The 26,887-nt window shown below is 35.4% G+C and overlaps 1 protein-coding gene across 1 annotated transcript in view; it reads left to right on the top strand.

Moving 5' to 3' along the window:
- SAMSN1 (SAM domain, SH3 domain and nuclear localization signals 1) overlaps positions 1-26,887 on the top strand; it is a 394,513-nt gene that overhangs the window by 261,996 nt on the left and 105,630 nt on the right. The window contains exons 4-7 of the mRNA XM_082624481.1: positions 1,252-1,383; positions 17,403-17,440; positions 20,083-20,120; positions 21,875-21,961. Coding sequence (XP_082480607.1) covers positions 1,252-1,383; positions 17,403-17,440; positions 20,083-20,120; positions 21,875-21,961 — 295 coding nt within the window. The remainder of the gene's footprint in view (positions 1-1,251; positions 1,384-17,402; positions 17,441-20,082; positions 20,121-21,874; positions 21,962-26,887) is intronic.

Below are 26,887 nucleotides of genomic sequence, written 5' to 3'. Positions count from 1 at the left end.
CCACCAGGCCCAGGATCCATCAAAGCTGCCCGTTTGTGGGTGGACAACTAACAGGTCCAAAGCTTAACCTCCATTCACCACTTTGTGCTTCTGTTAGGTTTTTGGTTTCCCTACATGTTTAGGTATTTAGAGCACAAATGTCTTAGGGCTTACTTAAGTCTTTCAAATTTTCCCAATAATTTGCCATGTGTTTGGAGCAGAAGTTACTTGAATTACGGAACGGTAGAACACATTGGTTGAAAGTTTTAAAGGTAAACAATGTGAATACAATTCAATCTTAACTTTGCTTATATCTTAATAAAATATATTTTTAAAGATGAGAACATTTTCAGTGCAACACTCATTGTTTAAAGCAAGAAAACTTTTTCATAATCCAGCAGACCTTTGTTTTGATGCCACCATTATCAGCCTCCCCAGTTACTATGCCTAGAAATTTTCAATATATTAAGTGTATACCTCTTTCCCTTAAGATTGTTTCCAGATGACGCCATAATTAGACCAATTCTGTCTTAAAAGGAAAAAAAACATAAGAAGTCAATTCAGTTAAGTTTGCTTCCCAAATACAAAGGGGATTTAACATAGAGCTTACAATGGTTTTAAATGCAAACTCATACATGTTAAAATTCATTATTCCATAAAACTATAAAAACAAATGAACAATATTATTTATTAAGATAAATACTGTAAACATTAATATGAATGCCTTTATTGTACTTGTGAAATACTTTTGCTGTTCCAAAGCATACACTATATTCATTTCATCCTGAGAGTTCCTCTGTAAGGTGGATAAAACTGCAACTTTACAGTTGGGGAAGCTGAAGTATAACAAACTGTGTTTCTTATACAAGGACATGTACTAATTAGTACTAATTAGTACCCTAATTAGAGCGATTCATATAACTAAAACCTATGACCTGACACCCAACACAGTTTATTGGTGTCCAAATAGGTCTTTATTTAGTACCTTGAACTTGATGTCTTCATCATGCTTCTTGAGAAATTGCCACATTTTGTGCATGGCTCCCCAAAACTTAGAGTTTTGTTTGAATTCCTGGCTCTGTAATAAGTGCTAAGAATGCCTCTCTTTACTCTCTTGTTCACTGTTGAACACTGGCATACCATAAACTCGTAATCCCAATGCACGGGCTCATTTAGATGGGGTACTGTATAAAGGTGGGTAGATGGTTAGATGACTTTTCAATGAAAATTATCATTTTATTATTCCTTGACTCAGAAATCTCTTTATTGCAGGAGGGCTCTATGGACAGCTTATATGAGCCAGTCCCAGAACAACAAGCTCACCAAGAGAGAACTTCTGGTAGAACTGATTCTCTTTTCTCATCTTCTGGGGAAAATGGAAACTTACACAGCAGTCTCTTCATGGTGAGTGAACCTTGAGTGGATCACCTCTTCTCTATTATATATTTAGAATCACTTGCTTAATGAAACCTGTTAATACAGCAAAAACACCCTGTTTTCGGAAAGTTGTTCATTTACTTTTAGTTTCTGCTTTGTTCTTCACTGTTGTCTCTTACATGATTATGGCTTATTAGTATGAACTACCATTTACAAAGTATGTATTAGGTGATTATGTAACTTAAATCACTTAAACGAAAGCAACCTTATGACAAAGAAATAATTGTATTGTTTTCTAGATGAGGAAAATGCAGGAGAGAAATACAACCTAACTTGTTAAAGACTATAAACCATTAAGTGTTAAAGCTGGCAAGTAAATATATATATGCCTGCATCAGCAGTTTATCAGCAGTTTACTGGTCAACCAGGTTTTTGGGGTGGATGCAGGGAACCTGAGATTTGTATAATAGCATTTGCCAGTTTCCATGGTGTGAATGTTCCTACCATGGTTGATTTCAAGCTACCAATGGTTTAATAACAGGCTTACAATACCTGAATATTTAATTATTCATTCTCTCTAGTGTCAACTCCAGCACACCTCTGGCTGCTTTAAAGTCTGTGGACACACACCATCAACTTACTTACAAAATATTGAGTATTACTAGAATGCAAAGGCAAATGGTTTTTGTGAATTATATTTATAATTACTAGAGACATAGAGTTCTCCATGTTCTGCAAAGTTGGCCCTGTTCCTGTTTTACAGTGCAGGCAGTTTTCTTAGTTAGTTGTGCTGTATTTGTATTAATCCCATTCTAATAAACTTATGTGGCTTCTATTGTGACTTAGGACAATACGAAAGATCCTATGTCTGCAGCAAATAAAGAACTTCTCTCTACTTATAGATTTAGATGTCACCTCTTACCCTTGCAATCACACATTTCCCCAATAACAACAAAAAATAATATTAACTACACTAGATGATGTTATATATGAAATTATCTGTGTTGATCCTTACAATAAATCTTTACAGAGGTTTAGAAATGTTGAGAAAGGTTAAATAACTTTCCCAGTTAAAAAGAGGATGACCCAGGATTCAAACCCAGATATTGTTTTGCTCTGGAGAAAGGGTTAGAGTAAAATACCTTCGAGTTTTATACTTGCCTGTACAGCTACCAGTTTTATTCTTTGGGGATCTTGAAAACTTCTTATTTTCCCAGCTTCCAGAACGTTTCTGTTTCCCAGAAACTTAGATCAACTAAAAAGTAATGTACTGTAAGTTTGTAAACAAGTTCAATAATAAGTCTTAGTAAGTAAATATAATTTTTAAAATTTAGTGCAGTGGAAACTCTTCCCTCAACTCTGTATACTTTTTAATACCCAGAAGATATTGATGTTGACAGATATGCTTAAGAGGAAGCAGCAATATATTTTACATCTTAATGTGTAAGAGAGAGAGACCATTTACAGTGATACTGTCAATTGACATTGCAAAATGTTTGGAAGCATTTTTATGCTACAATTAAAAAGACAAATTGAATAGGCTGAAAAGCCTGAAGATATTTCCTTAAACACATGAGTTTAATAAGTATGCATGAAAAATAAAAAAGTTCATGGCCAACCAGTCTACTAGGATTGTTATCAAACTTCATCTACACTGCAAAAGTAGATGAGAATAATAAAAACATGATTTAAATTGCTACAGCTCTGTCTCTTTCTGTCTGTATATTTCTGTCTTTCTGTATATATAATTAAATACTGAGGTATATATATATACATTTTATATATACACATATAATATATATACTCACTAATTTTAAAATATATGCATATATACAAACATAAATGTGTGTGTGTGTGTGTATATATATATATATATATATATATATATATATATATATATATACTGAAAAACAACTGGTTCAATTATTGATTCAACTATTCAATTGTTGAATTATACCAGTTGTATCAAATTATCATTGATACCTACTTTATTCCTAATTAAAATGATTCCACAGCTTGGATAAAACAAGGTTAGTCTTTTAATAATGAAATTTAGTGATTTAGAACTTTCCTCCTGACTTTCCATCTAAGCCTCTGAAGAATGGATGCTTTTTTTCTACTACTATTCTCACTTTCCTTTTTTTTTTTTTTTTCAAGGAAAAAGAGATTTGGACCAGTTTTAATAGAATTGGAAATAGATTCTTCTTTTGGATTAATGTTCTGAAAATACTATGAAAACATCCCTAAAGTTAATGGAGTTATTCCTCAAGCTCCGAGAGTCCTCAGCCCAAATGTATTTGTGATTTTAATTTTACTGGAAAGGAGAGGTGCTCTCAAACGTAAAGTCTTTACACCCAACTCGACAGCATATTTAGTTGTTACAGTGGAAATTTGTAGCCCATACTAAAAATGTCATTTGCCACATGAATTGAAAAGAAAAACCAAGATGAAAGAAGAATCCTAGGCTTCTTGGCTTCCCTTAAAGCTATTTTTTTGGGCTTCCCTGGTGGCGCAGTGGTTGAGAGTCTGCCTGCCGATGCAGGGGACACGGGTTTGTGCCCCGGTCCGGGAAGATCCCACATGCCGTGGAGCGGATGGGCCCATGAGCCATGGCCACTGAGCCTGCGCGCCCGGAGCCTGTGCTCTGCAACGGGAGAGGCCACAACAGTGAGAGGCCCGCGTACCACAAAAAAAAAAAAAAAAAAAAAAGCTATTTTATTTATGCATACTTATTAGGAGCTTTGCTATGTGGAAAACACCATGTTAATCAAAATGAGGAGTTACACAGATGGACGGAAGATGCTTCAGAGTCCCAAAGCAGATGATCAGTTGTAGACCAACTGCACAATTAAGGATAGAGAAGGCATTTAAGGGAAAGAAGTTAATGTTGGGATTTTAAATGAAGAACATCAAAAATATCTAGTTTACATTTTAATTGCAGTTCTAGGAGGGATTGGTAATGGAGAGCTGGTCTAAAGAGAAATTGATTTAAAATGAGACTTTATTAAATTTCATAAAGATGAATAATAAGAGATCCTCTTACAGTATATGGCAAAGCCAGAGAGTTTTGGAGGTCTTCTGCCAAAAAAAAAAAACAAACACAACCCCCCCCAAAAAAAAAACTAGTTATAAAGTTTGACAGAGTGAATGATCATGCAACTAAACAAACATGCTGAAAGAAAATAGACTAACATACTAGCCTCACTAGAGATCGACTACTTTGTCATTACATTGGTTAAAATGTAGGCTGTTACTCCTTGATTCTCTACCTATTTTAACGCCTCTTTATTACATCTGAAGCTAATAAAGCATCTTGAATTAGAAAAAAAAGTAAGAACATAAAATGTTTGTATCTCTGCCAATTGCGGTTAACAGGATCAAGGCTGAATTATCAGGCTTGCCATCTATATTGATTGAAGTTAGCAAATAATTATCAATTTTCCACTTCATTTTGTATCTCATAAATTAAATTGGTAAGATATTTGAACCTTTTCAAAAATGAGCTTAAATGTGGAACAGGGGAAATGTCTCTATTACTTGTATGTTGCACAAATATTCATTCAATGACTACTGAATGAATGGTTCGGTGAAGGTTCATTAATCAAACTAAGGAAAGTCTTAATAATGGAGAATGTATGATGCAGTGTCATACGTGAGCCCTGGAGCTGGGCAGATATGAATTCTCATTCTAACTCTGCACTTACCAGCTATTTGACTTGGGAAATTTGCTTAAATTCTCTAGACCTCAGTATCCTCTTCGTAAAATGAGGAGAACAATCCTAGGTATGGATTCAGCTTAGTTCAATTTCAGAGAAGAGCATTCCTTCTTGCTACTGAGCACTGGGGTTAGAAGGGCAAATGTGTCACTGTAGAGCTGCGGCTAGAACTACTGCCCCAGGCGGCCTGTGTGTGTACTGCCCAAGAGCTAAGAACAGCTTTTGCATTGAAACAATTTTTTTAAAAACAAAAACAAAAATAGAGAAGACCATGCCATAGAAACTGTATGTGGCCCACAGAGCCTAAAATATTTCTATCTGACTTTTCACGGAAAAAGTTTGCTGACCCAGGGAGTGACATTTTTAAAAAGAGAAACAGGTGGAAATTTATTTAATAATGTATTTAAACAAATATATCTAAAAGATTATGGTTTCAACATGTAATTATTATAAAAAGTTAATGATATATATATATATTTGTGTGTGTGTGTATGTGTGTGGTACGCGGGCCTCTCACTGTTGTGGCCTCTCCCGTTGCGGAGCACAGGCTCCGGATGCGCAGGCTCAGCGGCCATGGCTCACGGGCCCATCTGCTCCGCGGCATGTGGGATTTTCCCGGACCGGGGCATGAACCCGTGTCCCTGCATCGGCAGGCGGACTCTCAACCACTGTGCCACCAGGGAAGCCCCTGGTGTGTATCTTATATATCTCAATTCAGATGCTAAAGTTTCAATGGTTAAAGTGAATCCTGCTCCTAATGAAACAATAAAAATTGTGTATTTTTGACCCAGCTTCAATTTCAAAATTAAGATTAAATTAAATTAAAATTTAGTTCCTTGATTGGACCAACCAAGTATCAATTGCTCAATAGCCACATACCGTGAGAAATGGCTACAATGTTGGACAGCATAGAATTAGAGGCTTGAATTTGCTGGTGATGTTGAGGCATCAGAGTAATCAGATAATATAAATCCTCTACTTTACTTATAAAAGTATATATACGTATATATATATATATATATATATATATAGGTATACTTATAAAAGAAATATAAGGTATAAAAATACTTGAAGATAAACACTTAATTATATACTTTTAGGAAGAGACAAGACCAGAGGGAACAAGTATATTACCCAATGAGGAGGCTGAGATTAATGACTTGTCTGAAATGAGGGATGGAGTCAAGACTGCAGCTCTGGCTTCCCAAATACTAATGTTCTTTGGTCTTTCTGTCCCAAGCATGTGTGTGTGTGTGTTATGCATGTACATCTATGCACAGAGAGTAGGAGAGGCTGAGTGTGAGAATATGTTTTAGGGAGATGAGAAGTGAAGAGGAGGGGAAGATAGGAAGATAAAGAACCAACCTTTTTATATGTACATTAAATACTATCTGATATATATATATATATGTGTGTGTGTGTGTGTGTGTGTGTGTATAAATATACATGTATATACAGGACATAGCAGAGAGAACTTGAGATGGGCAATGAAGTTAATAAACTTGAGTTTTATTCCTGCTCCCCAGGTAGCTGAGAACTGTGTATCCTTGAGAATGATTTTGAATTTCTCTAACCCTAAGTTTTCTGAGCAATAGAATATGGATAAAAATGTCTGTCTCTTGGTTTGTAGTGAGGATCAAATGTTAAAACAAATGTTAAGCACCTGGCAAAATTCATGTTCATGTTCATTTTCCTTCCTTCTACAACCCATCACACCAGGGCAGAGTGATCCTTTAATTTAATATCCTTGATTAAATGACTTTAAGTCAAACTCTCCTTTGAGCTTGGATCGTTTTAAAATAACTGTTCAAAATAATTTGTAATCAACACTCCTTACCTAAAAGCATTGATTTTTACCAGGCTGGACAAGGAGAAGCAATAGGATTTATTGTTACGTGCATTAGAAAACCCAAGATTTAAATCTCCACAAATTGCCTCAAATCATGAACACCCAGTTTGAGTGCAATGTTTGACATTCATTCCTAGATTTCCTTCCATGTGTAAATAACAGTAAACAAGAAAATCTATCACGGTGGCTCTTGTTAGCCTAATTTATAATTCAGGTGCTGTTTTTTTTTTGGGGGGGGTCCATTTTAACTTAAATATTTTTAAATGCAAGTTTAATTTTTAAATGTACTCACATTCATCAACATTCTGCATTGATAAAATCACTGGAGAAATCAATTAAATTGTTCCCAGCTACCAGATGTTAATAAGAGTGTAATATAGCAGATTCATAGTTTTAAAGACAAATGATACAATACATGTCTAACAGTTGGTTAGAGCTCAGCACTAATGAGGTCAAGGTCAAGGGTTTAATCCCTCCTTGGCCAGTTAGCTTTGCTCTCTTTCATAGCCACTGGTAGGATCCATGACCCAGCCTGCCATCTTGGCTGTGAACACTACTGATCATTAAGGAATCTGGGTTGGAGGATGAGGCAGCACTGGTACAAAACAATTACCTGCTATCGGAAGACCAACTGAAGGGAAGAACAACCCAGCTGATCAGTAGTTTATCTGCCCACGAAGATTTTCCTTCACTATAATCAGTCTTCAGGCAATTAGTGCAATTCTCAGCTCTCAACTTAGGAGAATTTATGGGCCAATGGTAAGGACCTTAAGAGAGAAAACTGAGTTCTTACCCTGGCTTTGTTCCTAAATAGCGCTGAATAAGTCATTACACTATCTGGTTCTCTGTTTCCACCTCTATAAGATAATAAGTTTAGCCTAGATGGTCTCCAAGGTCCCTTGCTGCTCTAAAATGGTTCCATGTGTACATTTTAAATTTTTTTGGAAGGGGGAGTGTTTTCTAACCTAAAACAGTATTATTTTCCTTTTGGAACTGTGGAAGGCAGACTTTTAAGATGGCGTCTAATGAACCCTCTTGTATAAATCAGGGCTCTGTAGAGAAATAGAACTGATAGGATGTGGATATATAGAAAGAGAAATTTATTTTAAGGAATTGGCTCATGCCAGTATGGAGGCGGGCAGGTCTGAAATTTGGAGGGCAGGCCAGCAGGCTAGAGACTCAAGGAAGGGCTGATGTTATAATAAGAGTCAAAAGGTAGTCTAGAGGCAGAATCCCTCTTCCTTGGGGGACTACAGTTTTTTTGTCTTAAGACCTTCAACTATTGAGATGAGGTCCAGCCACATTATACAAAGTAATCTGCTTTACTTAAAGTCTACTGACTTAAATGATAATTTCACTTGGTGTTTGAACAAATACCTGGGTTGTGTGGCCAAGCCAAGGTGACACATAAAATTCACCATCACGTCTGCCTTCTGGTATTTATGTTTTTATGTAATACTCACCTTTCTTTGTGTGAGACTTGATTCCAATAGAATTTGGCAAAGGTGATAGGAAGTCACTTCCATGATTAAGTTATACAAGACTATAACTTCTGTCTTGCAAGAGGACTGTCTCCATTGTTTTCTTGCTTGCACGTTATGGTGAAGCAAGATCCCATCTAGAAGAGGCCCAGGTGGCAAGGAACCAAGAGCAGCATTCAGCCTACAACCAGCAAGGAACAGTGGCCTTCATTTCAACAGGCTTCAGAAAACTGAATGCTGCCAACAATCACTAAGTGAGCTTGGAAGAGGATACTCTTCCCAGCTAAGCCTTTAGGTGAAACCTCATACCTTTGGGCCAATAACTTGACTGCAAACCTGTATCAGAGGACCCATTTAAGTCATACCCATATTCTTGACACACAGAACCTGTGAGATAATCCATGTATATTGTTTTAAGGCATTCCATTTTGGAGTAATATATTGAATAGTAATAGATAACTAACACAGGACCTAAAATTAACTTGATAAGTTATTGATCAGGATTAATTTGAAGATAACCAAATCGACGTTAGCTAATTTAAGCAGAAAGAAATGGATTACAGCTTAAAGAAATCTCAGAATTGTTGGGAGGCTGAAGATAGATACTCTAGCCAAGCTTGCAGAAATTACTGAGAAGCACACTACAAAACTTGCCACCCCCAGGAGAGCTGTTGCTTCTGCCACCATCAGGAAGTATCCAAATCAAGAAGCTATTTTCATAGCAGTAGGCTCCAGAACCACACTGTCTCTGCTGAGATTTGCTACATTAAAAATGGATGCCCACACCTTACATTTTCTCCCATGTTAGTCAGTTTTGAATCAGTGTCTTAAGTTTGCCCATGTGATGGATAAGACCTAAGCCGCATATCTCATCCTAGTAACAATGGGAGTCCTTTCTCTCTCTCTCCCTCCCTCCCTCTCTCTTTCTTTCTTTCTCTTTCTCTTTTCTCTTTTTTTCTCTCTCTCTTTCCTTCTTTTCTTCCTGCTCTCCTTCCCTCCTCCACTTCTCCTTCTCTTTCTCCCTTCTTCTTCTTCTTCCTCCTTCTTCTACACATTGATTTTAGGTTTAGTGAATGACAGATGTCAACTACAGTAGAAATATGTATATCAAAAATATCTAGAGAGTGTTTCCCTAGTGGCGCAGTGGTTGAGAGTCTGCCTGCTGATGCAGGGGACAGAGGTTCGTACCCTGGTCCGGGAAGATCCCACATGCCGTGGAGCGGCTGGGCCCGTGAGCCATGGTTGCTGAGCCTGCACGTCTGGAGCCTGTGCTACACAATGGGAGAGGCCACAGCAGTGAGAGGCCTGCGTACCGCAAAAAAAAAAAAAAAAAAAAAAAAAAATCTAGAGAATAAAATAAGACATTATGTAATTAAATGCTGTATTATAAGTATCAAGCCCAACTTCTACAATATTTCTCAGAAGGAACTTCAAAAAAAATAATGTAATAGTCAGAAGCACAACACTTGGGGGTCAAATAAACTTTATAAAAATGGCAGCTTTGAAATTTACCAGCTACGTGATCTTGGACAAGTTCCTTAAATTCTTTAAGCCCAGTTTCTTCTCCTATAAAATGAGGAAACTGCTTGTTACTCTCATTCATTATTTGAGAATAAAAAGTGACAGTGCAATTAACATTATTAGCACAGTGGCAGGCACAAAGTAAATGATCAATAATGTGTTATGACTAAGAACATGATAGTGGTTTGTGGTTTAACCGTGCAAGTTCAGTGGAGAAGGTGAGATTTAAGCTGGGCTTGAAAAGGAAGAAGTACAGTTAAAAATGGTGAAAGGAAGGTAAGACATTATCCCTGCACATTGTCCTAGCATCTTCCAGAAAAGGCCTTAAAAATCACTTAGAGCCAAGTGTCTTATAAACGAATAAATGGACACTGAAATGTGACATATCTTAGAATAGGTGAGTAATGAAGTCAAGGTAGGTGACTCCCAGGTTGGTATTCTAAACACTCAGCTGCATTTCTTACTTGCCTCCGAACTATTAAAATTGGGAGTTCTTTTGTTCTGTCTCCATATTAACATCAGCACTGACATAGCTATTAATAACCTAGACACTAAAGGAAGAAAATGAGACTAACAATGGCATCCCATAAGCTAGGTCTTCATCAAACTATGAACAAGAGGAGTCAGTGTCAAAACAGTGCATGCAATCCTTTTCTTGATTTCTAGATTGTGAAATGACTCATAACAAGTTGACATATAAAACATAGATCACTTTCATAAAAAACACTGCACTTTTCTTTCATTTTTATTTTTTACCCATTATATCTACGATCACATACAGCTATTCTTCTGCCACCAATTCATATGTGAACACTTTCTGTTGGTTTTAATTAGTTTCCTCCCATAAATAGAAACTTATGTTAAAATAAAATAAAATCAATGGATTGAGGTTAATTACACCCTATTCTCTTTTTTATTTCCTAAGTTCATGATATAATTACTAATTGAATCTAATGAAAGCCATGGTTATCTCTTTATTCATGTTTTAAAGAAAAAGCTGTAAAGCAAAAAAGCCCATTCCCATTTTAATTTTCTCTTAAAACCTTTTGTCATCCCTACTGACTTTGGATTGAAATATTGTAGATAAGGAAACATGGATTGTTTTTACTGGAAGAGATTTTCAAGTTCTTGTTCACTAACCTTCATACTATTGATGTAGAGACAGTTCTGAGAGGGTTCTTGGAACTGGCCCAGTTTAGTAGCAGACCTGGGAGATCAAGCCAGGTCCTGGAGTGCCAGTTTGGTGCTTTTCCACTGTAAGGATGGAAGTTGATATTTTTACCCGTCTTATTTCCTATCACACTTCTTGCAAGTTTGTTTGGTTTTCTTTTGTTCCATTTGTGGCTCTGAGGATTAAATAAAATAATGATATAAGTGGCAGGCAACATGAAATCTAAACATTAGTTGTCTTTCCCCTTTCTAAAACCTTGTGTAAATATAATTTCATAAGTCAGAACACATTTAAGGATACTTAAGAAAGTTCTAAAAAATGATAAAAATGAACTTATTTACAAAACAGAAACAGACTCACAGACTTAAAGAATGAACTTATGGTTACCGGGGGGGAAGGGTGGGAGGGAGGAGTAGACTGGAAATTTGGGATTGACATGTACACACTGCTATATTTAAAATAAAACGCTTTTCCATGAAAAACAATGGAAGTCTGGAAAAGAATCTTTTTGAAAAGGAAGAATCTTTTATAATGCAAATAACCATCCTCGAAGTAACCTGTTTTGCCATCCTGGATATTTATAACACTGTGAGAGGAGTTTGTTAGCTCAGGATTGATAGAAAGCTCACTTGGCACACCGGTAGACGAATGACAAAGTTCTATGCAATTTACCAGCTCTGTCCCTCATGGATTAGATACAGTACCCGTGCATTCTCCAGGCACTACAAGCTATAAGGTCTGCCCTGAGATGATGAGCCTTTTTGGGATGCCATACACCACCTGCTTCTCTTGGGGAAATCAGAATTCATTAGCGTATAGGGTTATTACTCTTTGATAGGAACTGGTGGGCTGGCAAGAAAGTCTACTTTTCCCATCACAATGAGCTGAGGTTGCTTCTGCTTCTTCGTTGCATTCTCATGGGGGGATAAAATCTGTTTTCCCTGAGAACCATAATTTTATTACAGTAATATACTGGGGGGCCTCCAATGTGCAGTCTCTCATCTAAATTCAATGATTCATGAAGTGCCCATTTTTAATTAAATATGCTGTCATAAATTACTGGGCATTCTTTGATGATGATGATGGCATTCACAAAATGATTAATGCCTTCAAAACACATCAATATACTGTCCAAATAATACTAACATATACACACTACTATGCATAAAGACATACTGTATAGCACAGGGAACTATACTCAATATTTTGTAATAACCTATAAAGGAAAAGAATCTAAAAAAGATTCTTACATATATATTCTTTAGTTATACACATAACTAAATATAACTGAATCACTGTGCTGTACACCTAAAACTAACACATTGTAAATCAACTATATTTCAATTAAAAAAAGAATTATGTGCAAAAAACACTAAATTATTCATATTAGTAAAAGTGTGCTTTCTGAATTTTTTGTTTAGTAGTGGCATATAGTATTACATTTCTCTAGCCATTCTCTCTTCTGGCCAACAGTTCATTTGTGGGATCTCTGATCTAGAAGACAGGTAGATTTTGTATGTGTGTAGTCAAGTATTGAAGTAGCATTGTGTACTCATTAAGGCATCAGGCATAAACTCCCAGTTTTACCACTTACTAGTTATGTGACCTTAGGCAAGAATTTGACTGCTCTGTGCCTCAGTTTATTCATGTGTAAATTGAAGACATATAACTGTATAAACCTCACGGGATTGTTGGGAGGATTAAATGAATTACTCCATGTAAAGCATTTGGAAGTGTGCTTGATAATCCATAAGTGTTCTACCATTATTATTTCTCAAATGTGTTAAATCAAGAAATTAGAAAAGCTATAAAAGTCTTGTCATTCTTAGTAACTTGCTTTAACCACCTGGGCTCAAACTAGCTATATTGACTAACATTTCTCTTTGTGGTGTGATCAATTTGATAATTTAGGAGACTTCTTCATGTGATTTTTTCACCACATGTTTGTAATCAGGTGTAGAGGCAGGATGGAGGACCTCATGGGTGGCAGGACTCCTTCACATGGGTGATGGTTTGTTATCCAGCACACAAACTTCCTCCTTGTTTTGAGAACAGAGCTGAAAGCTGGGTATACATTTTTTCATCACTCTGGTGGCTTTTCAGTGCACTGCAAAATTAGCCCACTTTATTAAATTTGAAGCATCGTAAGCATCCTCTTTCCAGATGTCTATTAGAATTTTTTTAAAGGGAAATTCACAGAATTTCCCTTTCTTTTTTTGAACGTCTGTGGGAACTTTATTGAAGCCTAAGAAGTTAAGAAATGTCCAGACATAAGCTCATTCAGTTTGGATGTGGCATTCTTGGAATCACAGTATTTTGATATTAGTTAAAATAATTTTAGTTATGCAAGTGAATTATCTTTATTCTTGCAAGAGAATGAGTTGAATAAAATAGGAACTGGGTTAGCTTATTTTAATAAGAAGTTATATGTATGTATACCAATATGTGTGTGTTTGTTTGTATTTATGTTCAATTCTTACCTCATTATCAGAATTCCATGTAACTATTAATGAATAATTAATCTAATGAGAAATAACATCTGTAAGTATCTTCAATGTGTTTGGAATCATGTAAGGATTTTATAAAGGTTAGCTCATTTAATCTTCAAAATTAGGAAAATCATGGAATCCAACAGGATCCTGAGAGCAGCGGTCATTGATGGTGGATATTTGAGAGAAGAACCACTTGTAATTCTTTTTTGACTCTAAAAGAGTGTCTGGTACATAATAGATGCTAAATAAATGTTGAATGAACTATAAATCTATGAATGAATGAATTATATGATTCTAAAGAATACATTAGAATGAAAAATATGACGAGCATTTAACCAAGGTAAATCACTGTATGTATGACCCTAGACAAGTCAATTTACCATCTGGAACCTCAATTTATTCATTTGCAAATCAAAGGTCAGATCTCATCAGCTCTTAAGTCTTAAAAATTCACCATGGGATTTACACCATCATTTACTGTCAGTCATTATTCTCTGTGCAGAAATACCTTTTACATTTCCATTAGCTGGTCAACAACAACTCCTGACATATTCTTCACTTCATTTTTCCTTTTGACTTTGTGATTTGAAAGTAAGATTTTAAAACGAATAACACAAGAAACAGGCACATATTAGACTCAATCCCAAAGGACAGTCAACTGTAACCACTGCATGAGAATAGAAATATGGCAGTTGGTATCCAAAATTTCTCTATCCTTTTAAATGGCACCTTCTCTTTCTTCATTTCTAATTGTTTTTAAATTTTCCTTAATTTGACCTAGTTTCATAGTTATGTGAAAATGCTTTGCTCCTAGAGCCTACTCTCATCTACTTGAAAAATAACATAGGTTGGACATATTCTTTAGTTTCTACTGGCCCATTTATAATAATTTGTCTACATTTCATATTTTTTTATTTTCCTAAAAATTGCCAGGGGTAACAATTAAATTAAGCCACAAACTCCCTAGTGAATGAAAGGTAAGACTAATGATTAGTGTTTGACTTAGGGGATAATGAAGGCTAACAGGAACAAGTTTTACCTGGTATTGATGGCAAGTGTCAAATTAATGGACTAGACAGAATGATTTCACTGACTCTCTGAAATGGTATTTTCCTTTTGTAGTTCAGAGTATCACGCGCATGAACACACACACACACACACACACATAGATATAGTTCTAAAAATAAAGCTATGTATAGTCCTTCTTGACTTGCCCCTCCAGAAATAAAGAACCTAGGGTCTGAACTCCAAAGTACATGACAGTCTGCTTATGTAAGCAGACTGCTTGGTACAAGAAGTACTAAAAATTGCTTAACCAGTTCAGTAGTCATCTACAATTAAACAACACCCAGGGAACAGAAGTCTTATTCTTATAAGTAGATGTTGCCCTATTTGAGTAATCCCTTTCCTTCATATAATCACACCTGAGACTGAATTTAGTGTGCTTGACTCTCCCTACCCTCTTGTAGGAAGAAGGTTACCTAAGGAGAACTACATTAACTCTTTCATCTTAATAAGGATTCGAAAGAAGTTTTAGCTCAAAATCTTTTTCAAAGTATTCATTACAAGAAAACTCTTTAATAAAAGATCCCCAAACCTAAGCTGATTCATTACAAGCAAATATTGGATGACCCGGATTCCAGTAAAATAGAACAAAGTAGATAGTCCCTAGAGAATGTTGTGACAACGTGCGTTCTAAAAATAACCAGTCTCCATCTATGGTCTTATGAAATTCTTTCAAATCTTGATCCAGATGTCTCTAAACCTCAGCTCAGAAGCTAATTGTGTCCCTTTCACTACAATCAGTAGCCATGCATATTTAACCAGTTTTGGTCCAACATCTGATTTTATTAACTTAGCTAAGGCTTCACCCAGCTGAAGCAAGAGGCTGTGCTTGAATAATATGCCCTCTGCCCCAATTCAAACACTTGGGGCTCAATTGCACACAAGTTTTGTGTCATCTGGAATTAAATCTCTTTGGTAGCAGAAAACAATGAATTATTGATATAATAAATGGATTCGAAAAGTACTATGATTCAAATGATAACAAATACAAAAGATATCTAATGTTTCCTATCTTTCTTATTTCAAATCCACCTTCTGTACTGCTTAACTCCAGACCAGACACCTTTCCTCTTTATACTCAAAAGAGGTAGAACGATTTTAAAGAGTGCAATATTCACAATCCAAAGAAATTGATCTAAACTCACATAACAAATTAATGAGACTCATGACAATGGATTCTGATTATTGAGACATAACTAGCCCAAACTGCATAGATTATGGGAACATAGAGTTTGCTCCTTCCTAGCTACATTACAAATATGTATGACAGGAAAATGCTACTACAAAGATGGGTGGCCATCCCCTTTCCTGATGACCCTCACAAAGCTAGTGTGTCCTCTGATTGTGGTGAAAATGATACAGTTAGCTTCCAGACTGAGGTTTGGAGACTTCTAGACCAGACTGAAAAAATTTCATAAAAAGACCATGGATAGAGATTGATTATTTTTAGGACCCCTGATGACAAAGCACAGAGAATCGAAGGAGTGATCAATCTAACCATTAAGTCCTCAGAGTCTGTTGATATCTCAATTCACCTCAGGGCTTGGTTCATGACTCCCACGTTTTTTACCTTCACCCCCACATCTCTTCTATAAGACATTGTCCTCTGGGTGATCCACAGGCATCTTAACTTGGCAAAACTTGTTTCTCAAGTTGGGGACTGATTATTTCAGTATATGGGTTTTCAGTTCTACCCAACAACGTGAAATAGGTAATTCAAATTGTCTTTGAAGTTAAATCTTGATAAAAACACAATAAGGGTTTGAGAAAGGTCCCCCTCAGTTATTATGTAGGGGAAAGCTTATCCTGAACTTTACAGTGCTCAGACTAATACTGTCAACTATTGGAATAATAAAAACAGCTTTGAGTAACATCTGCAAAAAAAATACTGAATCACTATGCTGTATACTTGAAACTAATGTAATATTGTAAGTCAACCATACCTTAATTTAAAAAAAAAAACTTTCCTTTTTTGATTTTTGTTCACCACTCCTTCCAGCCTTTGCTTTTCTCACTACGTGGAATATTGGTCTCAATGTTCTTTACTACACAAATTTCTACCTCGCCAAACAAGACCCTTCAGAACATGGTCTGTTGCCTATCATATAGTAGGTGTTCAAAAAACACTGGACATCAAAAACATAAATGGTTTTTGAATGAAGGAGTGGATGAATGAGAAAGAGAATCTGAAGAGTTCTTAAAGGCGCCTGGAAGCAGTTTAAGCTCTTTCGAACATGGTGAAAGATGTGGCAACATATTTCTTCTGTCAGAAGTATAAGAGATTTTACATAGCATCAGCGGCTCTGAAGAAAAAGGTCAGATGAATAACACGTGTATTTCAACACACTTAGGGTATTGTGATAGGCTACTTTCCATCTTTCTTAAAGAAAGATAATGTAATTAACATACTCTGGTATGTGTCTCTCCCCCTGGTCTTGGTGGGTTGAAGGGGAATATAAACTTGAGGCTACAAGGATTTAATTACAGATTTTTGTTTAAAATACTTGCTCACTAACTGTCACGGACTTACAATGAGGTAAACATTTATCAAAGTTACAAAGACAAAGAGAGAAAAAAGTAAAAACTAGAAACAAGATTCTACTAAATAAATTACTAAAATACAGTCATTTTACTAGGAAAAGGCAAAATGAACTGCATTTGGATTATACTCAAAGATAAACTGTACTTGAATTCTCTTTCTGGTTTCTTGGGGTAGTATTATTTTATTTTACTTTTTATTTTATTTTACAGGAAGTTTCTCATTTTGAGAATGCAAAACCAAAAAGAAAGTAAGTCAAATTTACTTTGAAAACTTTATGTTCTCTTAGTTCTACAATGTTGAATAGACTATTTTAGTGGGTTTCCTGTCAAAGTGCTTTTTTAAAAATCATCATGTACAAATCTAGGTATGCTTTACCCTGCTAACATTTATGTTTATGCTTATGCTTAGGAAACTTGTGTTGTGACATTCCTGTAGACAGGGATGTGAAAATTAAATTTTCAGAAGAAGAAACATGTGTCTAAACTAGGCTCAGATTAAAGTGGAAGCCTACTCAAAAACATGTTTCTATCGGTGAACTATTAATCTTCTGGAGTTCTTCTAATCCTAATAAAAATGTGTTTGCAAAGAGATTTGGGTTATTTAGGTCAGGCTTGGCTTTATATTCAGCACATCAAGCTGCCAGAGGACGTGACACACACATGTTGCATAAGGTAATGGGATTTTTAACTAATAAGCAAGAAATACATAGCAGCAGGAAGTTGGTTTATGGGGAAATTTCCAGATTGGTGGCTGATGATACAGAAGAACGGCTTCCTTGCACTCTGGAATGGTCTGAGACAAAACTGTTAACATGTGAAATTCTTTCTGGATGTAGTCTTTTTTGACAGCTCTTGCCTCTCCTCCTCCCCCAACTACTTCCTCCCACAAAACACTTGGTGTTTTCATAGTCTTTCCTTCCTTTCCTGCTCAAAGCTTTCTCCCAGTAAGGATATAAAATGCAGCCATAGTAAGTAGGTAATTTCATGATTAACAGTTTAGAGCACCTGCCAGGCAAGGGTAGTTGTATTTTAGTCATAGTTACCTAGTTAAACTACATCAGTGGCATTTTAAGCATGAATGGGAGTAAAGAGGGATTTTTTTAGCAGGGTTCTTCTCAGTCTTAAAAATTGCCCCACCTATGTAGCTGTTTATTCTATCCATGGATAAGGAGCTCACTAATCCCAAATCAAATACTTAAACAAAATTACAGGCATTGGCTGATGATTGATGCTTCTACAGATTAGATGATACCCAAACATGGAGGTGCAGAAGGAGGATTAATGAGAGGAAAAGTACCTGATGCTGACTGAATTAGGAATCTTCAAACATAAGCCAAATCAATTAACACGCTTCTCAGATTCCAACCAGTTAAAGTTGAAGACTTCCTTGAGTTCCTCAGTTCTTCTGTCCATCACTCCCCTGAAGGGAATAACCTCTCCTGTCATTATACACCTACTTCACTTTATAATATTATAAGTAGCTTTTTTGGGAACACTTGTCACTTCCCAAGAGTTGTCCTGAATGAGCATTTTGTGTTAAAAAATTAACACAAACCAAAATAAAATGGTTAAGAAAAAAAGAAACATTATATAGGTAAGTTTTTGCTTACAACCCTGAGCTTAAAAAAAAGGTGAATAATGGAAAACACTCCAGCTATGACAAAATTATTTACATGCACACTATGTGTGTGTGTTCACCCAATGTGTACATTGATTAACATAATCAAGTATCAATTTATAGTCAATCTTATTTCATCTCTACCCATCTGACTCCCCACTCCCACTCCCCTCACTGAGTTTTATTTAAAGCATATCTCAGACAATTTCATGTTCAAATATATCATTAAGAAACAAGAATTGTTTTTTTAAACATAACCACAGCACCACAGCTGTATTAGAACAAAATAAGAAAAATAACCTAATATCACGAAGTGTACAGTCAGTATTAAAATGTCTCTGATAGCCTCAAGTGCTTTTTAAACAGTAGATAGTTTATTTGAATCATGATCCAAAGAAGATCCATGTGATGCATTTTGTCCATGTTTCTTAATTTATAGGTCTTTCCCCCCATTTATTTGCTGGAGAAACTGGATTATTCGTTCTGAGGAATTTTCCGTATTTTTGAATTTTACTGATTGCATCCTTGTGTGTGTGTGTGTGTGAGTGTATATGTGTGTGTGTTTGTGTGTGTTTTAAACACGTGTTCTCTCTTCTGTTTCCTGTAAATTTTTAGTTAGATGTCCAGGCTTGATAAGATTCAAGTTTGATTATCTATCTCTATATATTTTAAAAGTAGGTCATCAGTGACTGGATATTTCCTGTTGCATTACATTGGAAGCTCATATATCTGGTTGTCTCTATTTTTACAACTGTGAAGTTGCTTAGTGGGTTCAGATGGTATCAGACTGATCCATCCAGCACTAAGTTGCTCATCGGCCTTTCAATTAAAAACTTTAACAGCAACTGGTAATTATTGCCCCGATTTATTGTTTTATTAGGGATTGTACAATAGTTATATTCAAGTTGCAATGTTCTTTCTGTATTTATTGAATAGAATTATTTGAAAAAGAACTTTCCCATATGAACTATTTGATTATCTTGAGATGCATTCATGTAGAAATGGCCCACTTTTTTTTTTTTTTTTTGCAGGGGTAGGGGTGGTGAGATTTATGAAAGTTAGTTTCTTCATATTGCCTGGAAATTTCCAGGCAATATGTATTAACTGTACTTTGCCATCCAGAGTCAGGAAAATTCAGGCCCATATGTAGAACTTAGAATTTATTCCTGCTCTCCAAGACATTGCACACATGTCTAAGTGACCTAATTTCTGTTCACTTAAAATATAAATTATTAAATCTAGACTTAAATATTGGTTTCCTTTTTTTTCTAGGTCAATCCAGAGATCTATGTCTGAAAGCAAAGTATTTGGTTAGTAATTCATAAGATTACTTATGCAAATGATATGTTCTCTTTCTCTAAGAGTGATTTTCTGCTGCTAATGCCATAAAGGAACAGAAAGTAATGGATGAAAGTCAAATTGATTTGTCTTTGAATTTTATAGAAGAAATTCAAAAAAAGAAATGTGGTTCCATTCTAATTTTAAATGGCTAAGACAAATAAACCATTGATTTATTCAGAGTAATTTCCTTTTATATTAAAAAAAATAATTCTTTTTGGCTTATTGGCTGACTATCTTCCAATTTCCCAACTTTAGCTTGGAAGGTCCATGGTCAAGATGATCTCTTAGATATCTTTTCATATCTAGGAATCTATGAATGAATAAAAAAGAAATAAAAAATGGTTGAATTATAAAAGACTTTCCACAGCATTTCAAGCACCAGAGCTTTTCTTCAGTTTCTGTGGTTACAGTACCCATAGTAATAATAGGGGCAATTGGCTTGATTTGTATTTTAATTTTAAAGTAAATATCTAATTATTTTTAGAAAGTTAATGGAAGATATCTCTCTTTCCTTTACAGAATATAGAAAAATAGAATGTTTTATACTAATTATAAAACATTTGTAGTGACAAAACAACTGGATTATTCAGTTAATAATTCATTTTTTATGCAGTTCATCAAACTTGTAGGTACCCTTTCTCCTTAGCAGCACCTAGAAGTTGGATGCTTAAACCCCCTTTTTCCTCTTTTCAAAACCAGGTTCCTGGATAGGGTATGAAAAACACACTCAGGCCAAAGTGATGATCATCCATGGATGCATCTACCAAGGGCATCTGCATTTTAATTGGGTCTGATATTCTTCCAGTGGCAACATCTACAGGGGCTGAGTCCTATCTCACTAGTCAAGGCCCTGTGGGCAGTAGTTGCTAAATATTTTGAATACTAGCCCTGATTTGAATAGTGCATGATCTGAAATAAAAGGAAGTAGTCACTCTTTTATTTTCCATTTATATATGCCCTTCTCATAGCATATTCAGTTGGTGCACATAAGATTCTAGATGTGTCCATGCTAAAATGATTCTTGATGATCACCTTCCTTCTCTGTACTCAAATATGAGAGCAAATACTGACTTTAAAAACAGCACAGCATGCTGAGTTTGTGTGATGCTTTTGTTGCATTATTTAAAATTTGCTTTATCAATGGTGTGATACAGCATGTGGGATGAGTAGTCTTCAGTAAACAGATTAGAAGGGATTCCAGTTCTTTATTCTGGTGCAGTTCACTTCTTTAAAACATGTCTAGAGCCTGCCCCGGGTGTTAGAAGGACAAGTCTGGGAAAATCATGGTTCTCCCAGTCAAGGATCTTAAGAGTTTCTTGAAACAACTCAATGTTCTTTCTACACACTTACTTAATCATTTTGTTAAAAACAGTGAAGAATGTGGAGGGTGGAGCTACTTTAATTGATGTATAAAAAATAAATGGTTATTAATTCAAGAAAAATACTCCAAAGAATAATGTAATCAAAAGCTATCAAGAGGTATTTCAGTAGCAACCTTCTACCATCTATGCTTGAGTGCTTATGTAGTTTATGGAAATAAATAGGAGCCCACAGAACATCTGGGAGTGTCCGTCAGGGACCAGAGCTTCCCAGAATGGACCACAATGCTTTCTTAACATATTACTTACCAAGTTACAACCGTGTGCTGAACTTGTTTTGATATCAAATTTCTTACACAGATGTTACCGTGAATTCTTCTAACCAATCTTCTGCTTTGCTTTAGAGGGAAAAACTGTGAATGACACAACTTGGCAGGAACCCAGCAAGCCTGAGAATGATTCCCACATCAGAAGACTCTGTCAGCTAAAAGGTAATTGCTAAATTTAGTTCAGCTGACTTTGCATTTTCCCAAAGCAGTTTAAAGGGCAGGTAAGAAAAATTTACATCTTTCTTCATTAAAATAAGCAGTGCAGTGTCGTCTACTTAAAAAGGAAAAACTAATAGAATAGAATGTATATATTATTAATAGAATATATACGTGTGTGTGTGTGTGTGTGTGTAGATACACACAGACATTCAGAAAGGAAGTAGAATGTAATTAAGTTTCCTGTTGAAGCAAAGAATCAGTTGCAAAAATATTTGAAAGTCTTTAATGTCTAAAAGAATGCAAAAATATATTAACAGTTGTTATTTTTAGGTTTTCTTTAAGAATTTAAGAGAAATAAACTTGACTATTAATGCAAAATTATGTCATTTTATGATTAAAAATATCCCAAGAAAAGCAAATTAGCAGTCAGTTATAGGAAAATTCATTAATAATAAAAGACTTCATAATTAAAATTACTTAACTTTGGGAAGGTAATGAACAAAACAGAAAGTCCTAAGAGTTCAGAAAGATGAACAAGAACATAAAAAGTTGATCTGCTTGGTATTCTCCTTCCAATGTTACTGGAACAAGAAATAATTGTTTATATTAGTTATCGGTTATTTAAGAGTTTCTGATTTTTAATTTTAAAAGAGTTTTTAATATTTGGGGACAAAGGGAATTATAATGTATTTTTATAGTCAGGAATTTAATGGTTTGATTATACTTTCTATTCAGATTTTGCCTTTTGAGCTCCATGAAGTAGCTCATAGATTTACAATGTAATTATTTATGAAAATAATCATTTTCCTTTGAAATATATCAATTTTATCCAAGATTGAATAATGTTTTGGTAAATAGTTTTAACTTAATTTTTAAATATTCACAGATTTCTCCATTATAAATAAATAAATAGGTGGAACATTTGGGGATTATTTTAGATATTTTCTTTTAATTATAGGAAATGTTTTATTAATATTGTGTTTTGATTGGATTCTGTCTTCACCTCATGAATGCTATCTGTATTCATTCACACCTCAGTTAGTTAATCAAACATTCATCCATCCATCCATTCATTCATCCACCTCTTTAATAAGCATGTGTTACTTTTAGATTATTGTACCTTAATCTGTGAATAAAGAAGGTATAACTATATTACAGATTATTTTAGTCATAAATTTTGCCATAAACCTCTTCAAGTATTCTATTTTCTTTAACATCCTTTTTGTAAAATGTTGTGCGTTTTGTTTTTGTTATAAATTTAGCAGTAATAGGTAAGTAATTCTATTATAGTTACACTGACAAAGCAGCAAAAACTCTTGGCCTGAGTTGAGGTGCTTCTGATTAGTGATCTTTTCATTGTCAGAGAACAAAAAAGAAAACCTTTAAAGAAGACTTTTCAGCTTTGATATTTCTCAGATTCTTAAGCACCCTTTTCAGTCTGTGTGTGTGTGTGTGTGTGTGCATGTGTGCCTAAGAAGTTCAGCTGACATTTCAGCAGTACCAGCTGAGTCACAGGACATTTCTTAGGGATTAATGCTGTGCTAGAAAGAGTTGATGGCCTGAGACCAAGGCTGTCAGTTCCATTGTAAATTGAAGGGAGAAATTTAGTGGGAGAGGGAGAGCCACAAGTTGTGGACTTGAATTTTATGGGTGTAGTAGTTTTCTTTGGAAGGCTCAGAGTATTTCTAAGCAATCAGTGCCCTACAAATCAACCTATAATATTTCTTTCTCATTTTAAACACTACTATTTAGCTGTTAATTGCATAATTACTTAAGAGTGGTTTACTGGGTCTGAGGATAGGCAGACTGTGAAGTTTACTGAGGTGAAGATAGGTAGGTGCATTGTTGTTATCATCCACAGCCCATGTTTTTATTGAACACTAATGATGAAATTGTAAAGACCATCTTTCAATAAAACAGAAGAAAACATATAGGGAAATGATAGGAGTGACATAAACTCCTAAAGAATCTATTACATACTTCAAGAACCAAAAAAAGTCCATTCCTCTCAATTTCAATATCAAAATGGTATTTCCACATGACACAAGTTATATTAACAGCAATTCAGTCCTGAAGAGTATTGAGCCTGATGAAAGAAACTTCCACAGGCTATATTTAGCCAAGGATTTGTGCCTGGTATTTTAATCCATAAAGATATTCACATACCCCAATAACATGATTGTGTTATGTTGCTTAAGACAAATTTTATCACAATAGTTGAGAGCCAGAAGCATTTTTAGTTTATGTAGTCTATTTCCTTCTTCTAAGAATACTTTCACCTAAATCTACATCTGTGATACTGAGACTACATCTGTAAAATATATGCAGCCTAAATTGAGTGCTCAGGACTTTACAACTGAAAGATTGGCATAATTTAGGTATCAAGGGAAATTAATCTATAATTCATGTTAATTGTTTTATTTTTAGCATTCTAAACAGGCAGAATATTCATAATATTCATTTTAGTAAATTAAAATCGATTTTAAAAATCTTTAAATTTGGGGCTTCCCTGGTGGCGCAGTGGTTGAGAGTCTGCCTGTCGATGCAGGGGACACAGGTTCGTGCCCCGGTCCGGGAAGATCCCACATGCCGCGGAGCAGCTGGGCCCGTGAGCCATGGCTGCTGGGCCTGCGCGTCCGGAGCCTGTGCTCCGCAACGGGAGAGGCCACAACAGTGAGAGGCCCGCATACTGCAACAACAACAACAAAAAAAAAACTTTAAATTTATTTTGGCCTTAGTTTTATTGGGGGGACAAAAGCCTGAAAAGAATAAACTTTGAAATCTATGAATTGGAATTTACCCAAGATCAAGTTATGATTTAAGTAAAGATATTTTCAAGAACAGGGTTTTCATTATTTTATACCAGAAAGTACAAAGAATAAAAACAAAGCAAAATTTAAAAAATGGTAAAGGAAACAAAACGCACTTGGAGATTTAGAGATTTTTTTCAAATGGTGTTACTGTGATAGACTATTCCATGAAACAGAAAATATGTGAAAGTAATTGGCTATGTTTGTAAAGGATGTAAGGGACTGGATACATTCAGGAAACATGGTTAGTGATGGAAGGAAAATTAACTCCACTCATGCTGCTGCAAAATTATTTTTAAAATAAATCCTCTTTACATATGATCTTGATGAGATTCACTATAAAAACCCCATTGGTAAAGATATTAGGACCTTCCAGTTTAACACTGGAGTTACCATTAGTTTGAAATATTCTTTCTTGAATTCTAGTCAATGTCATTATTTGGCCAGCCTTTTCAGAGTAAGCATAAGCATATAAATATTTCAGTTTAGCTTCTCAAGATCTTATTAAGTCTTCTTCTTTACTGGCTTGATACCCTCATTTTCAAGATGGTAAATGTATAGAGTCACAGGTGTATTTACCATCCTGTTTAATTTTCAGGGACCACAATTTGATTGAGACATTATTTCCCAAGAGCATGTACTTTAACTCTGTTTAGACTGGACTACCTGAGGAATGACAGAGAGAAGTCTGATCTCACACCTGAATGTCTGCTTATGATGCGGGAATAAACTTCCTAAGCAAAGGCTGCTTGCCACAGCAGGCCTCTTTTATTTCTAAGGAAACCTTTCTGAATTGAATGACAAGAACACTCTGAGTTCTAGTGTTTTATACAAATGAGTCTTGGTATCCCTTCAATTCTTTAGGAGAGTTCTTACTAGAATTATAGTTACCTGAGTATGGTCCGAAGTCTAATTTCCATTAGAATCACCTAGAAGCTGATTAGAGATATTGCTTTTTAAATCAAATCCCATTTTTTTTTTTCTGCATCTGCATTTGAAGGGCGGTTGGAGTCTGAACATTTATGCTGGAAGATACATTCTTATGTACACTGTCTTTTGTGACCCGCTGATGTAGTTCATTCATGTACAGATAATCTATTGCTACAACAAACCACCCCAAAACATAATGACATAAAGCAAAATGTTATTCAGCTCATGGATTTTGCCAGTCAGAGATTTAGTCAGGGTAGTGCTTCACAACATCTGAGGCTTCCTCTAGGAAGACTTGAATGACTGAGGAAGACTTAAATGTCTGGTGGCTGGAGTCATCTAAAGGTTTCTTCACTTACATGTCTGGTACTTGTCTGGGATAACTTCAGGTTGGGCTCAGCTGGGACTGTCAACTGGAGAACAGATATGTGGCCTCTCCATGTAATTTGAGCTTTTCCCAGGCTAAAGGCTGGGTTTCAGGAGGGAAAGATATGAGGGGGAGCTTCACACATCACACAAGGAAGTGTCTTGAGAGTGAGTATCACAAGAGACCCAGGTAGAAGCTTCCAGCTTCCTCTGACCCAGACTTAGAGGTCACAAAACATCACTTCCACTGCATTCTCCTGTGACAAGCAAATCACTATGGCCAATTCAATTCAATAGAAGGAGAATTAAACTCCATTTCTTGGTGGAGGAGTGCTAAGGTCACATTGCAGAAGAACATGTGCTATGGGAGATATTGTTGTGGCTGTCTTTGGAAAATATAACCTGCATATTGCCTAATTCAACTATTGCCTTTGTTGCTGCTTCAGACCAAATTGTTCCTATCTTTATAAATGTTTTTGGCAGGGTAACATTGGGGAGATTAGAAATAAATGAAATGTATAAGATTACAAAACAGAGAGTTAATCTTCATAAAATGCCATTTTCCTGGTGTCCCTTTCTTTGTCCAAAACCCTCATAAATCTCCCATTTTTTAAGCAGAGGCCACAAATGGGTAGTTTTAGAAATAAATTTATTTTGAGAAAAAACTTGTTTAGGCCATACAGTCTTTTAAAAATCAAGAAATTTTACCTTAAAATTCATATATTTATACTCTACTGAGAAACATGAGGGACATTGCCAATCCTGGGTCCAAAGTCTGGGGTGATTTCTGTTGAGAGAGCTGAGAACAATGGCAGCCCATTAG

The sequence above is a fragment of the Mesoplodon mirus genome, assembly GCF_964341445.2.
Source record: "Mesoplodon mirus genome assembly, chromosome: 6".
Taxonomy (NCBI): Eukaryota; Metazoa; Chordata; class Mammalia; order Artiodactyla; family Ziphiidae; genus Mesoplodon; species Mesoplodon mirus.
The sequence above is the reverse complement of the archived record's forward strand: the minus strand, read 5'-3'. Positions and strand labels throughout refer to the sequence as shown.